The sequence below is a fragment of the Schistocerca gregaria genome, chromosome 7, assembly GCF_023897955.1.
Source record: "Schistocerca gregaria isolate iqSchGreg1 chromosome 7, iqSchGreg1.2, whole genome shotgun sequence".
NCBI classification, from domain to species: domain Eukaryota; kingdom Metazoa; phylum Arthropoda; class Insecta; order Orthoptera; family Acrididae; genus Schistocerca; species Schistocerca gregaria.
The window spans coordinates 547,381,134-547,397,490 of NC_064926.1; the positions used below are offsets into that span (position 1 = coordinate 547,381,134).

Consider the following 16,357-nt stretch of genomic DNA (forward strand, 5'->3'; position numbering starts at 1 on the left):
TGGTGGTGACATTGCTCTGTGTTGTTCCCACATAGTGATTTGTGAAGATGGAAAAAATTGAGATTCGAGCCGTGATTAAGTACTTTGTAAAGGAAGGTATAAAAGCAAAGGACATTTGTGCAGATTTCCAGAATACACTGGGGGACTCTGCTCCTTCATATTCAGCTGTTGCCAAGTGGACAAATGACTTTAAATTTGGTCAGTAGAGCTTAGATGGTGATCCGTGCAATGGTTGGCCAAGATGTGTCACTACTCCAGAAATCATTGTAAAGGTGCACAAAATGGTCACGGAGGATCGCCGATTGAAAGTGCATGAAATTGCTTACACTTGCTAGATGTCATCTGAAAGGGAATATCACATTTTAAGTGAAGAATTAGAAATGAAAAAAATATCTGCAAGATGGATACCGCGACTCTTGACGCTGGATAAAAAACGCATGAGAATGGATATATTGGAACAATGTTTGGCCTGTTTTATGGGAAGTGAACAAGATTTTTAGCACCAGTTTGTGACCACAGATGAAACTTGGGTGCACTACTATACCACAGAGACAGACAACAGTTAAAGGTCAAAGCAGTGGAAACATGCTGATTCTCCGCCACCAAAGAAAGCAAAGGCATTTCCTTTGGCGGAAAGGTCATGGCAACAGTGTTCTGTAATGCAAAGGGGATTCTGTTTGTAGATTATCTCCATACTGGCCAAACAATTACTGGAGAATACTATGCTAACCTCCTGGACAAATTGCAACAAAAGATAGGCCAGGTTTAGCAAGGACGAAAGGCATCTTCCATCAAGACAACGCGCACTCGCACATATGTGCTGTCGCCATGGCCAAACTGCACGGACTAAGGTATGAATTGTTGCCACACTTGCCTTATTCACCTGATATGACTCTGTCAGACTTCCATCTCTTCCCAGAACTGAAAATTTTTCTTGGTGGACGAAGATTCACTTCAAACGAAGAATTGATAGTCTGAGTTGACAACTATTTTGCAGGCCTGGAGGATGGGATCAAGGCACTGGAACATCATTGGACCACGATCATTAATCTACAAGGAGACTATATTGAAAAATAAAAAAAAGTTTTTGTGATGTAAGTACTTTTTTTCTATTCCGAGAACTTTTCAAACCACCCTTGTGCTTTGCTAAACTGGTGAGTGCAGCAGACAGACATTTTAGCAGTGTTTAACTCACATTAGCTTCCATTGCAGGTCAAGAACAACTCTTTATAAACAGAACTCAATCATTAATCTACCTTCCATTTGTTTCTGTTCATCGCACACTGATGAGCATATACACAAATGTAGTAAAAGTGCAAATTTAGTACATATCTTTAATCAGTATTTTAAATAATATTCAGTTTCTAGACAATAAGTCTGTATTTGTGAAACTTCCTTCTTTTATAATTTTACAGGTCTTCCAAGGGATCACCCTGAAAGCTACCATTTTTACATGTGGGACAATTTCTTTAAGCACATTGACATTGATCCAAAGAATGTCCATATATTAGATGGAAATGCACCTGATTTAGTGAAGGAGTGTGAGGAGTATGAGAGGAAAATTACAGAAGCAGGAGGAGTGGAACTGTTTATTGGTGGTATTGGACCTGATGGACACATAGCATTCAATGAGCCAGGCTCATCATTAGTTTCAAGGACAAGAGTGAAGACTCTGGCTCAAGATACACTTGAGGCAAATGCCCGCTTCTTTGGCAATGATATATCCAAGGTGCCAAAACAGGCTCTCACAGTTGGTGTTGGTACTGTTATGGATTCTAAAGAGGTTTGTAGAGTCGGTATTTATTAATTTATTGCTGGTATGTTTATATTGAAGAGAGAGACAAGTTGTTTTCAGAAGCTGAAGCATTTGATTTAATTATGACTGTGGATTTTAGATAAAAATGTCTAATATTGTAGATACAATTTCCCATGAAACACCAAATTCAGATACATTCAAACCTGTAAGTGTTCTCATTAATCTCAGGTAAACATAAAAAAACTGAAAATTGCAGTTAATGAAAGGAATAAATTAATTAATTGTCATGCAAAATCAACCATGGAATAATAACAATTATATTAAAAGGATAGATTGCTATTCACCATATAGAGCAGATACTAACCAGAAACCAACCATGGAATAACAACAATTATATTAAAAGGATAGATTGCTACTCACCATATAGAGCAGACGTGAGTCACAGATAGGTGCGGCGAAATAGGTGCTTGTCATACGTTCAGAAAAAGTTAAATCCATATAAAGAGAAACACCATATTGAATAGCATTTTCAACTGCCTGTGTAGAGTATTTTTTCAGATAAAAACAAAGTAGCAGATACAAAGATCCTCTTTTACATACACATTTTAAAATAGGCAGGTCAGTGTATTCACTTGGTATGGAGAACACATTTCAATCGAGCTAAGTCCTTTCCATTTGCTTAGGAAATATTGTGATAAACAAATACACACTAGATTATTGATCACTGATTGATGGTATATAGTTTCATAATATGTGACCTCCTGTTGAAGCAACTGGGAAACCAGGGCATTCTTTTCTGCCTTGCCATATAATATACAACTTTATAATGGTTTCTGGTTAGTATCTGATTTGGACTATTACACAGAAGTGAGCAAGTAACTGTGAAACAATTCTGATAAACTAGTTTCATTTTGCAAGTGTGAGCACTCCAGAGTCCAGACAGATTTGCATACCTGAGTCACTTCATTTGAGTACGAGGATTATAATTGAGGTACATATATCCAAATTCAGGTATGATCAACAGCATTGATAGGACACTGACATTTTGTCTGCTTGAGACAATCACAGCATTTATTTTAAAATATTACATTAACCTAAGTAACCATTTAGAGTTCAATGACACACTATAAAATAATGAATATTTCAATCTATACAATAAAATTAGTAGGGAAAAAAGTTGTAGTACAAGCAATGGCTCTGCATGAAAGAGAAAGGTGGTATTTTGCTATCCACCCAGTCTACGCAGTATCATGCCTACTTCCAATCCCTTGCCCAGTGTATGACCTAGGTGCAAGATCCGTCTGATGCATCCATCTAGTACATCCTACTCCAATCTCATCATAGCCTTAGTTGTATTCTGTCCTATCAGAGGCAGAGCTACCTGTAAAAGCAGTCATGTCATATACCACATTGGCTGCAATATCTGTGCAGAATTTCATATGACTGTAACTACCAGCCAGCTGACCACCACCCAGCTGTGACCAAGAACAGAGTTGACCGTCCAGTATCGGAACACACTATTGAAAATCATATTTTCAATTTCAGTGGTTGCTACATATTCCAGGTCATCTGGATCATTATTTTCAACACCAGCGTCACTTAATTACGTAGGTGGGAGTTGTTCTTGCAACGCATATTTCAATCTCATAGTCCTCCCGGTCCTGAATTCTGCTAGGACATGCAACACAACTACCTATCTCCCCCCCCCTCCTCTCCACCACCCCAGGACTGTGACTTCCTTCATTCCGCATCCACAGCCTTTTCCCTGCAGTCACTGCTTCCCCTTCTCTACTCCACTCCCAACTCATGCTCCACATCATCGTGTACTGTGCATAATCCCTTCTGCCAGCTGCAAGAATGAGCTCACTAGTGATGGTGCCTCATTCCCATGCTGCTCACCCATTGCAACTCCTTCCTACATTCTTATCTTTTGCTGACTTCCCTATTTCACCTTTCAAAGCTACCATTCTGTTTTCTGTTGTATTCCTTACCCCCATTTCAGTCCAACTTTGCCTATTGCTGTCTCCCAAATTCCCAGTTCAATTTCAGTTTATCCAGGTCCCATCGCCTTAATTTCCTACCTTCTTAAATGTCTTCCAGGTTTAACCAATAAATTGTGGTCAGAGTCAATATTTACCCTAGGAAATGTCTAAAGTTTAAAACTTGGTTTTGAAATCTCTGTATTGATATTATATAATCAATCTGAAACCTTCCAATGTCTCTATGTCTCTTCAGTCTATACAACCACCTTTCATGATTCTTAAACCAAATGTTACCAATAATTGATTCAGCAGTGTGCAAAATGCTACCAGGTGATAGCATTTTTCCTTCTCTTCCTTTTCTCACTACTAGTTTCTAATCACCCATCACAATTTTGGTCTCCCTAAACTTTCTGAATAATTACTCTTATCTTTTGGTGAATTCTTTCCTCAAATTATGATAATTCGGAGTAACACAAATGCTAGATAATCTAGTGAGCAACTTTATTTCATGCTTGTTAACGACCATACTAAAACATCAAAACAAAGGAATAAACAACAAAACTGTTCATAAAATATGCAAATTCCTTGACACTAGAACACACTACTCTCACTTCCTTGTCTGCTGGTTTGCGGCGAAATACTAATGTTGACATGATCCATCTTTCTTTCGCACCATGTGTAAGGGAGATGCCCACGAAATGTGTGATCTGTATACAATATGTGCTTTCGGGAGCTCTTCAACCCAGCTTGCGATGCCAAGAGCTTGACTACTGGAAATCTACTCAGACGAGCTGCAATGGGCTGGCCCGGCGTCATTCAGATGTGGTGCCTCTTAGAGTGTCTGTATCTCCCTGTGGTGATGAATTTGTGGATGAGCAATGAATACTCTTGTATTATCTGATTGAATGACTCATCCTCATACACTGTAATATTCATTCCCAATAACCTAAAAGTGTTCAATCTGTTAAACATCCTGTTGTGTGGTGTGGTTGATTGGTTTTTACCCAGTCAAGCAAGCACTTCATCTGCCAACATGGAAGACACACTCATTGGATCAGAACTTCAGTCACTGGATCAGAACTTCAGTCACTGTAATTAACTTTCAGTTGACTAGATCTCACAACAGCTGAAAATGTGCCAGAAAATTTGGTACAGGGTTGGTGACATTGGCAACAATGAATGTCCACATGGGCACAAATGAGAGACCCAAGTCTAAGATCTCTCTCAGTTCCCCATAAGTTTCTATGGCCAGAATCCACAAAAAAACCTCTTGCGGGAGATGCGGTTGTGTACAAATAATCTATGTGGCCTATGCCCAGCTATCAGTATTGTATCTACCAGCTGTCTTTGCATGCTCTGTAGACCCACAAGCTGCTGGTGGCAGACATCAAGAGTCCTTCAACATCTGAACACAGCATTTGGGTAACAGCAGGGTATAGTACAGCAGTATGCGTCTTCCCCAAAATGCCTGTGATATCAGTACCACTGGTCTATATGCATCTCGGATTTATGTGAATCATCTTTCTTGTGCCCTGTCCACTTGTTCGCAGCATGCTCATAACAGCGTCATATCTTGCGCTGGGGTGCTGATAGTTTTAGATTTGTGTGTGCTATTTGTTCCACCAACTGTTCTGCTCTTTCTTCTTGTGTAATTGGCTCTGTACACAGTCTACATGACTTGTTGATGGCATATGCCACTTCCATGTCTCTTCCTTGATCATTATTACTCATTTCTGATGGTGGTGCATAGGGAAACTTCAGCCAGACTATTTGCTGTGGCACGTGCCTTCTCCGTTTGCTTCTGCAGTGACAAACCTTGATATGCAGCAATTGCTGAGTGAATGCCTACAGGCAACTTGTGCAGCTATAGCACGCTCAATGACTATTCTAGCAACAAATCTCATTCTGCCAGTGCACATAAGGCCCACATCACTTGAGATAGGATCTGTTACCCATCAGTTAGTCTGAGCTCCAGCAACAAGGTATACCATTGTGTAAGTGCCTTCCTTAATGCAAAGTAGTAACTTTGCAATAGAACGTCTTATATTTCCTCTATCACAGCACCTTCTAAATGTGCCACTGTGATGATACACATATTTTTGTTTCTATGTATGCTGTGCTGGTGCAAAGTACACTCACTGTGTGTAAACCAAGTCATTTTGTGAATGGACTAAGAGGGTGGATGCTCAATGTGCTCCAGATGATTCATCGAATATGCATCTCGATGAATGGAGTTGGTGTCTATGCTTTGTCTAGTACCTCCCACCGCGGAAGTCGAACACGCGCCAGAACAAATGGACGTGGCCAGCCCATAGAGGGCTCTGTGTCCGCGGCGGCTCTTCCGCAGCGAGGGCGCCACCGCCACACCATGTGCAGACCACGGCCAACAGCCGCTCCCTCCGGTTTTGTATATAGGGACCCGCTCTGCCATAGTCCAGGCAGTCTGGTACTCGCTCTGAATTGCGTCTCTATCTCGGCGGTACTGTGTTCTGGTCATTGCACGTTGCTCGTTGTTGACATTTGCCTGGCTGTGGTTCTGAGTGGATTTACTGTTGGTGTTTGGTGTTGTGGTTTCTACAAGCCTCCATTGTTTATCTCTTCCTTGTTGTGTCGGCCGTTGTCGGTCTGTCCTCCGACTCGTCCTTGTGTTTACCCAGTGATGCGTGCTCCACCACAGGCGGCTTCCCCACCTAAAAGCTTTGATCCACAGCCCAAGGCGTTCCCGCGGTTGGTTTTGGTTACTACACTTTGCAGCTGCCAATTGATCCGTTTTGGCTTCCATCACAGTTGCTTGTACCATCGCATTGATCATTCTTCTGAAGAGAATATCTTCATTTACAACAAATTGTCTCAGGGTCACCACTTTATTGTATTCTTCTCTCAAATTATGATAACTCAGAATAATTATTTCACACTCACTAACAACCACATTAGAACAACAAAATCAAGGAATAAACAAAAAAAGCTGTTAATAAAATATACAAGTACCTTGACTTACAACACACTACTCTCATGTCTTTGTTTGCCATTTGGCGACAAAATACTAATGTTGCCACAATCTCTCCACAAATTTTTTCAATCTTTTTGTCATGTGGAGAGTTAGCTGCATATGGATTTTTACTACTGTGGTGTGTCTTAGCTTTGTGTCTATCTTAGCTACAATAATGTCTTCACTGCGCTTTTCATAATCTTACCTGCGTAGCTATTCTCTTATTCAATAATAATCCTACTCCAGCATTACCATATTTGATTTTGTGTTGATAACACGTTACTGACCTGACCAGAAGTCACGTTCTTCATTTTACCACACTTCACTAATTCTTTCTGTACGTAATTTCAACCTACCTGTTTCCCTTTTAAATTCTTTTACCCACTTACCTAATTAAGGGATCTAACACTCCATTCTACAACCCGTAGCTTGCCAGTTTTGTTTTTCCTTTGGACTATATCTCCCTGAGTAGTTCCTGCCCAGAAGTTCAAATGTAAGAGTACCCTACCTCCAGAATATTTTACCCAAGAGGATGCTATCATCATTTATCCATACAGTAGTGTTGTGTGCCCTCGGGAAAAATTATGGCTCTAGTGTCCTTGTGCTTTCAGCTGTCCACAGCACCAGCACAGTAAAGCCACATTGACTGTTGTTATAAGGCCAGATTAGTCAGTCACCCAGACTTTTGCCCCTACAAGCGCTGAATTCCGCAACCGCAGGTTAGTTTGGTCTCTCCGGAGATACCCCTCTGTTGTGGTCTCATCTAAGATACGGCTGTCTTTATTGTCGAGGCTTGCAAGCTACCGCATTTCAGCAAGGTTCATAGTTTATGGTGTCTATATCTACAGTTACATACATTGTATAATGCATGGAGGGTGGTACCTTGTACCATGCCTAGTCATTTTCTTTTCTTATTCCTCTCATGAGTAAAGCAACGGAAAAACAACTGTCTATATGAAACTTCCTGGCAGATTAAAACTGTGTGCCCAACCGAGACTTGAACTCGGGACCTTTTGCCTTTCGCGGGCAAGTGCTCTACCAACTGAGTTACCGAAGCACGACTCACATCCGGTACTCGCAGCTTTACTCCAGCCCGAGTTCGAGTCTCGGTCGGGCACACAGTTTTAATCTGCCAGGAAGTTTCATATCAGCGCACACTCCGCTGCAGAGTGAAAATCTCATTCTGGAAACATCCCCCAGGCTGTGTCTAAGCCATGTCTCCGCATTATCCTTTCTTTCAGGAGTGCTAGTTCTGCAAGGTTCGCAGAAGAGCTTCAGTAAAGTTTGGAAGGTAGGAGACGGATACTGGCAGAAGTAAAGCTGTGAGTACCGGATGTGAGTCGTGCTTCGGTAGCTCAGTTGGTAGAGCACTTGCCTGCGAAAGGCAAAAGGTCCCGAGTACGAGTCTCGGTCGGGCACACAGTTTTAATCTGCCAGGAAGTTTCATATCAGCGCACACTCCGCTGCAGAGTGAAAATCTCATTCTGGAAACATCCCCCAGGCTGTGGCTAAGCCATGTCTCCGCAGTATCCTTTCTTTCAGGAGTGCTAGTTCTGCAAGGTTCGCAGAAGAGCTTCTGTAAAGTTTGGAAGGTAGGAGAAGGATACTGGCAGAAGTAAAGCTGCGAGTACAGGACGTGAGTCGTGCTTCGGTAGCTCAGTTGGTAGAGCACTTGCCCGCGAAAAGCAAAAGGTCCCGAGTTCGAGTCTTGGTCGGGCACACAGTTTTAATCTGCCAGGAAGTTTCATATCAGCGCACACTCTGCTGCAGAGTGAAAATCTCATTCTGGAAACTGTCTATATGCTTCCATACAAGCACTAATTTCTCTTATCTTGCATTTGTGGTCCTTATGTAAAATGTATTTTGGTGGCACCAGAATTGTTCTGCTGTCGGCTTAACATGCTGGTTCTCTAAATTTTCTCAATAGTGTTCCTCAAAAAGAATGTCACGTTCTCTCCAGGTGTTCCTATTTTTTTTAATGCATCTCCATAAAATAAGTGTGTTGATTGAATCTACTGTTACAAATCTAGCAGCCTGACTGAACTCTTTCAGTGCCTTCCTTAACCCGGCCTTGTGGGGATCCCAAATACTCTAACAGTATTCAAGAATGGGTCACACTAGTGTTCTCTGTGGGGTCTCCTTTAGAGATGAACAACACTTTTCTAAAATTCTCCCTATAACCAAATTTTTCCATTCACCTTCCCTATTACAGTCCTTACATACTTATTTATTACATTTTGCTTTGCAACGCCGAGATACTTAATTGAAGTGACCATGTCAAGCAGCACACTACTAATGCTGTATTTAAAAATTGTGGTGGTGTCTTTCCCATTCATCAGCATTAACTTACATTTTTACTTTTAGAGTTAGTTGCCATTCATTACACTAACTAGAAATTTTGTGTAAGTCATCCTGTTTCCTGATACAGTCACTCAGTGATGACACCTTTCCATACACCATAGCACCATCAGCAAACAGCTGCAGATTGCTGCACACCCTGTCCATCAAATAACTTATGTATTAGAGAATAAGAGTGCTCCTATCTCACTTCCCTGGGCTCTTGACAATACCCTTGTCTCTGATGAACTCTCACTGCAAAGGACAACACACTGGATTCTATTATTTATGGTGAGCTTTTTTCTTATCATGAACTTGCAAATTGTGATTATGGTTCACACATCAGCTGTAGAATATTTTAGAACAAATTAAAATTTGTGACAGACTAGACTTGAACCCACATTTCCTGCTTGTTGTGAGCGGTCACCTTAACCATTTCGGTTATCTGAGCACATTTCCAGGAGAGGCCGAAGAGTCCATTTGTCCTGATGTCTACTTTCCCTCGTGCTCACACTATATTACCGTGATTCCTACACAGGGTTCGCTGACGCTGTTGTTTCTTGTCATTGTCTTGCTATTGCAGGAAATATTGCAGTGCAGCTGATGCAGAACCATAGTCGCAGTTTGTGAGTTCTTTCTTAGCTGAAGGCAGCTGTTGATATTCAACACAGTGTTCAGACACTGCATTGTCAATCGCGGGTGCTAGATGGATATTATTATGATGGTGGTGGTGGTGATTATTATGATGATGATGATGACACATTTATGAGTATATTCCATGCTGGCCTTTTATCAATTAATTTTGATTTTAATCAGAACATATCATCAAACATCAATAAAGACTTAATTTCAGTAGATGATTTCCCACGGCTTTTCTTTTCTCCTCTTCCTATACTTGCTTAATACTATGCTATGCTTATAGAGGACCTTGTACATCAAGAAAATACCGACTTCTGTCGTACTTTTCCGTTGTCAGTGTGAACCAGAGCATGGCGCCCCAAGCATGACATGAATAATGTAACATTTCTATTTCAGTTTCTCATTAATCACTGCAGTTTTTCTTAAACATGTATGTAATTCAAAATAAGATTTAATCTTTGAATTTTTTCTACACTTGTTTCATATTTTGTTTTTTACATTTACTGTTTTTAGGTAATGATTCTTATCACTGGTGCTCATAAAGCATTTGCTTTATATAAAGCAATAGAAGAAGGTGTGAATCACATGTGGACTGTGTCAGCATTTCAACAACACCGGCAAACAATTATGATATGTGATGAAGATGCAACACTGGAACTCCGTGTCAAGACTGTCAAATACTTCAAGGTATGGTTGCACCTTAAAGAAAATTAAAATGTAGTATGTGACAGTCTTACCACTATTGCTGACACATGGAATATGAGATACTGATACTTTCGCAGAAAACTAGAAGTAACAGTTACAGAATAAAACTACAAAGAGGCAGATGGGTTGGCCAGTAGCCATAACACAGAAGAGTCTTGCTGAAAGAAACAGTTAAGGTGGAAACTAATTTTCCATAGCAAAATGTTTTTTCTTGTAGGAGAAAGGAGGTATTGGTCATGCAGGAGGGTAAGTTTGAGTGGGAAGACCACTCAGACTAGCTTAGGTTAGAATGTGCCCCAAGGGAATGTAATAGGAATAATGCTGTCGCTAAACATAAACAATTTATCATATGGTGTCAGCATCAGAGCATTTGCTGATGAAATAGGATAATATCATCATTGGATATTCAGAAGGAAGAACATAAAATTAAGACAACATTTTGACTTGCAGTAATGAGTGGTAGTTCTCTTTAAATATGAATAAATGTGAGTTAAAGTGTATTACAAAGAAAAATAAGCTGGTAGAATCCAAATAAAAGATTAGTGGTGAGCTGAGTGAACACAGGACATTTGTTTAAATGTTTAGAGGTAATTCTAAGAAGTAATATGACATGGAACAATCTTATGAAATCAGTAGTAGGGAAGCAAAGAAAGACAGATTTGTTGGAACATTGTGGGGAAGTGCAGTGCATCTGTAAAGGAAGTGGCATACAAGATGAATTCTGTAGTATTACTGCAGTGTTAGGAATTTTTATCAAGTGGGCATGGCAGAATACACCAACCAAATTTAGGATTCACTGTTAGGATTGTAACGGGTCAGTATAGCCCATACTGAAGTGTAACAGGGATATTTGGGAAACTTAAATGGGAATCTTTAAAAGAAAGGCAACATTTTTTTTCTTTCAAAACTCTGTTGAGTAAATTCTGAGAACTGGCTTCAAGGACAGCCCTGCTGCCAGGACAAATATATATTGCATAGGAATCATGAGACTAAGATAACATGGATTAGACAGTGGAAACTCCAGGTTGGAATATCTACAATATAAGGAAAGGGATAGATTGCTATTCACTGTATAGATGACACACTGAGTTGTAAGCAGACTCAACAAAAAGATTGTTACACTTTTAGCTTTCAGCCAAAGCCTTCTTCAGAAAAGGAAAAACAAACACACACACACACACACACACACACACACACACACACACACACACACATTCATTCACTCAAGCAAGCATGCCTCATGTCGCCACCTCCAGCAATTCTGGTTGCAGCTGCTGGAGATGGTGGTCATGTGTACGTGTGTTTCCTTTTCTGGAGAAGCCTTTAGCCTAAAGCTAAATTCATAACAGTCTTTTTGTTACGCCCGTCTGCCACTGAATGTGTCATCTGTACTGTGAGTTGCACTCTATCCTTTTGCTTATATTATTCATGTAACATAGATTAAGGTACTTGTAGAAATATATGGACAGTTATTGTTCCATTGCTTAATATGCAAATAGAAAAATGCAGAAAATCACTAATTTTGGCACAAAGTACTCTTTACTATTGCTGTACTGCAACTTGTGTAGTATTTATGTGTAAAGTGGGCCCATCTGATATGTCGATAAAGGGCAATATTTGCCACAACAGTAGGGTCAGTCTCAACCTGGGTTCTATGTGACGTATCCCCTTTCCACATTCAAACCTCCCTCAACCAATCTCACTGAGGCCTTCACAGACCATAGTTATCCTCCTGACCATGTACAAAAACAAATCTGCTGTGCCTTATCTTTCCAGTCTCCCATAACCTCCCAATGTCTCAGTCAGGCCACAGAGGAGCATTCTCCTCGTAAATTAGTACCGCCTGGGACTGGAGCAACTGAATTATGTTCTCTACCAGGGTTTTGACTACCTCTCGTTGTGCCCTGAAATGAGAAACGTCCTACCCACTATCCTTCTCATCCCTCCCATAGTGGTATTCTGCCATCAACTGAACCTACACAATATACTTGTCCATCCCTACACAACCCCTGCTCCAAACCCCTGAGCTCATGGCTCATATCCCTGTAATAGACATAGATGCAAGACCTGTCCCATACATCCACCACCACCACCACCACCACCACCACCACCACCACCAACTACACCAGTCCTATCACAAACATCACCTATCCCATCAAAGGTAGGGCTACCTGTAAAACCACTTTTGTAATAATCTACAAGCTAATCTGCAACCACTGTGCTGTATTCTATGTGGGCATAACAACCAACAAGCTGTCTGTCCCCACGAATGGCCACCGACAAACTGTGGTCAAGAAACAAACATGTAGCTAAGCACACTGCCCAACACGACATCCTTCATTTCAGTGACTGCTTCACAGCCTGTGCCGTATGGATCCTTCCCACCAACACCAGCTTTTCTGAATTTTGCAGGTGGGAACTCTCTGTGCAATATATCCCATGTTCTCGTAACCCTCCTGACCTCAACCATTGTTTGTAATTTTTCCCACCCATCCAGCCCCTTCCTTGTTCCCATTCCAGCACTATGCAGCTCTCTTTCCACAAATGCATCCAGTCTTTTTACTTCTCTCTGTGAGAACGGTCTGGATAAGTATCTGTAGACTTATTACAGTGTTAACTGAACTACCATGAAAGCTTCTGACTGAAGTAATGAGTGGTTAGTAGCTCATCATTGTGTGGTGGGTGAGAACAAAGCAGAGCCCTGCTGCACAGTACTGTGCTGGCTAGTACCTATGGTACAGAAGATAACCTGCAATGTTTGTGAGACATTCTCATTGTAGGCAGCCTGCTACACACTTGTAAATAGTACTTGCATGACAACTGCAAAAAGTAGACTCTCTTGTTCATATGTGAATAGGCTGATGGGCTCCCTTTGCATTTCTACTTGATTCACAGTATGTATTTGTAGGTGGTAGTTCTGAATTCTTGACAAAAACAGCACAAATGAAGAACTCAGAAATACAGTGGCGATTTCTGAGTTGGAGACATTGTAGAGAAGATAACAACCGAGGAAAAATACAAGTAAACAAGTCAAGGATAGTTAATGGAAATCTCTGATGGTTTATGATGTTACTGATTATCAGAAGAAAGAAGCTAGCAGGCCCTTCCTTAACTTGAAGCACTAAATAGCATCGATATTTTCTTTGATCTTCATTCTTATACTTAGTTTCCTAATAAGACATCGTGTGTGAGTTCAATTGATAACAGATTCACTTAATCTCTGCAGTTAAACTTGAAATGCTCTATTTAATTTCTCAGACCAATTTTCCCCAATGAATCATAATTTTTTCTGTTTGAAGATTCTGTTTACTTTGTGGAAGCTATTATCAGAACTGTATTTCATCTGGGCGTAAAGAAACTGTTTTTTTGGACACTATTATCAGAACTGTATTTCATGTGGGGTTAAAGAAACACCTGCTGCTAACCCCTTCCTCTGACAGAAAGGGCTTAACAATATTACTTGTGTGGTTTGACACTAGCTGGCTAATAAAGGGATACGTAGGCACAAGTCAAAGCTGTGCAGTGCCTTGCAGCAGAAGAAGAAACAATGCTCGAGGTACTGCCAACATGGCACAGTCTGGCACTGTGCAGGTCCCTGGAACAGAGACAGATTAAGGTGTTGGACAAGGACGTGTAGAGCTGAGGTCTGATGGATTCCTGGCCCTAAGCAGATCAGAGAAGCTGGTGTTTGGGGGCAGATCCAGATGGCTCGGATTGTGAAGCAACAACTGAAGTTTAGCAATCTGTGTTTAGCAGAATGTGTGTCACATACTTTCTCTGCCAACAGCTTGGCTGCAACCATTGATACTGGTGCATAGTTTGCTAGTGATCATGCAGGCTAGTTGTGCAATAGTTCCTTTGGGATTTGTATATAATGTAAATGGAGGAGGGAAAATCAGTGCTTAATATGACATTGACAACAAGGTAATTAGGGACACAGTAAAAGCTTAGGTTGGGGAAGGATGGAGAGGAAATTGGCCGTGTCAAAGGGAGCTCCACAGTATTTGCCTTACATGGTTTCAGAACCTACAGGGGACCTAAATCTGGATGGCCAGGCAGAAATTGGAAATAGTGTCTCCCCAAATGTTTGTCCAGTTTCTCAAAACCTTGGTCAGACTTTTATATGTGGCTCTTGTACAGGAAGCTATATCTTTGATAGGTCTGGAATTTCACGTTAGCTGTTCGTATATGTAATTTGAACATGCAAAATTATGTGTAGGATGTAGAGTTATCAGAAACAATTGAATTAAAAAATGAACTCCACAGCCAGGCCCTGATGAGCACAAGATTTGAAAGAAAATTATTAACTATATGACTGACGTGTGCGTAACACACCATCGTCTTTAATCTTGAATTGGCTTTTACACTCGATTAGATACTACATGGCAATTGAGATGGATTATTTATTATTTGTGAAGTTCATAAAACATTAAAAATTTGTGTGGTAACTGGCTACAACTCTCAGGTATTTATACAAAAGCATTTTTATTTTCCATCAGCAGTATAAATTATATTTTTTCTTTATCTGTTTCCATTGTTTCAACCAGCACTGCTGGGAGACTGAACAAACAAAAAAAACCATATGTAATGTACACAGACAAAAATCGAAAAATTTGAGTTATACCTCTCTGCATATCAACATCATACTCAGTACTCAGAAAATTATGACATCTGTTGGTTTAAAAAGTCCTATTTCTTATAGAAAAAACTTTCATGTACCAAATGTAACAAATGACAAAACGTAGAATGCAACATAACCATATTTTGACAATATCTTGAAAAGCTTTGATGAGTTACACATATGTCCCTGACAATTAACAGATGATTGCTATCTCATGCTTATGTACCCTTGCATGATCAAAGTGTCTAACATCACAGAGTGAAAACATAGAATATCAGTACTACAACCATTGGTGAAATTAAAGGCAACACTAGTTAACAAGATTAATTTGAATGTTGGCACCGTGATACTGTCAACAAACAACATTCTACAAGTGTGATCAGGAGAAAGAAAACTAGCGTTTTATGGATTAGAACGTGGAATGTCAGATCCCTTAATCAGGCAGGTAGGTTAGAAAATTTAAAAAGGGAAATGGATAGGTTAAAGTTAGATATAGTGGGAATTAGTGAAGTTCTGTGGCGGGAGGAACAAGACTTTTGGTCAGGTGAATACAGGGTGATAAGTACAAAATCAAATAGGCGTAATGCAGGAGTTGGTTTAATAATGAATAAAAAAAAATAGGAGTGTGGGTAAGCTACTACAAACAGCATAGTGAACGCATTATTGTGGCCAAGATAGACACGAAGCCCACACCTACTACACTAGTACAAGTTTATATGCCAACTAGCTCTGCAGATAATGAAGAAATTGATGAAATGTATGATGAGATAAAAGAAATTATTCAGGTAGTGAAGGGATACGAAAATTTAATAGTCATGGGTGACTGGAATTTGAGAGTAGGAAAAGGGAGAGAAGGAAAGATAGTAGGTGAATATGGGTTATGCGTAAGAAATGAAAGAGGAAGCCGTCTCGTAGAATTTTGCACAGAGCATAACTTAATCAAGCTAACACTTGGTTCAAGAATCATAAAAGAAGGTTGTACACATGGAAGAATCCTGGAGATACTAGAAGGTATCAGATAGATTATATAATGGTAAGACAGAGATTTAGGAACCAGGTTTTAAATTGTAAGACATTTCCAGGGGCAGATGTAGACTCTGACCACAATCTATTGGTTATGGAATGTAGATTAAAACTAAAGAAACTGCAAAAAGAGAATTTAAGAAGATGATACCTCGATAAACTAAAAGAACCAAGGTTGTACAGAGTATCAGGGAGAGCATAAGGAAACAATACAGTAGAAGAAGAATGGGTAGCTCTTAGGGATCAAGTAGTGAAGGCAGCAGACGATCAAGTAGATAAAAAGACGAGGGCTAGTAGAAATCCTA

General features: G+C 40.2%; 1 protein-coding gene across 4 annotated transcripts in view; it reads left to right on the forward strand.

The window, feature by feature from the left end:
• LOC126281506 (glucosamine-6-phosphate isomerase) overlaps positions 1 to 16,357 on the forward strand; it is a 138,839-nt gene that overhangs the window by 51,964 nt on the left and 70,518 nt on the right. For all 4 annotated transcript variants that reach the window (XM_049980526.1, XM_049980523.1, XM_049980524.1 and 1 more), the window contains exons 4-5: positions 1,416 to 1,783; positions 10,217 to 10,390. In XM_049980526.1, coding sequence (XP_049836483.1) covers positions 1,416 to 1,783; positions 10,217 to 10,390 — 542 coding nt within the window. The remainder of the gene's footprint in view (positions 1 to 1,415; positions 1,784 to 10,216; positions 10,391 to 16,357) is intronic.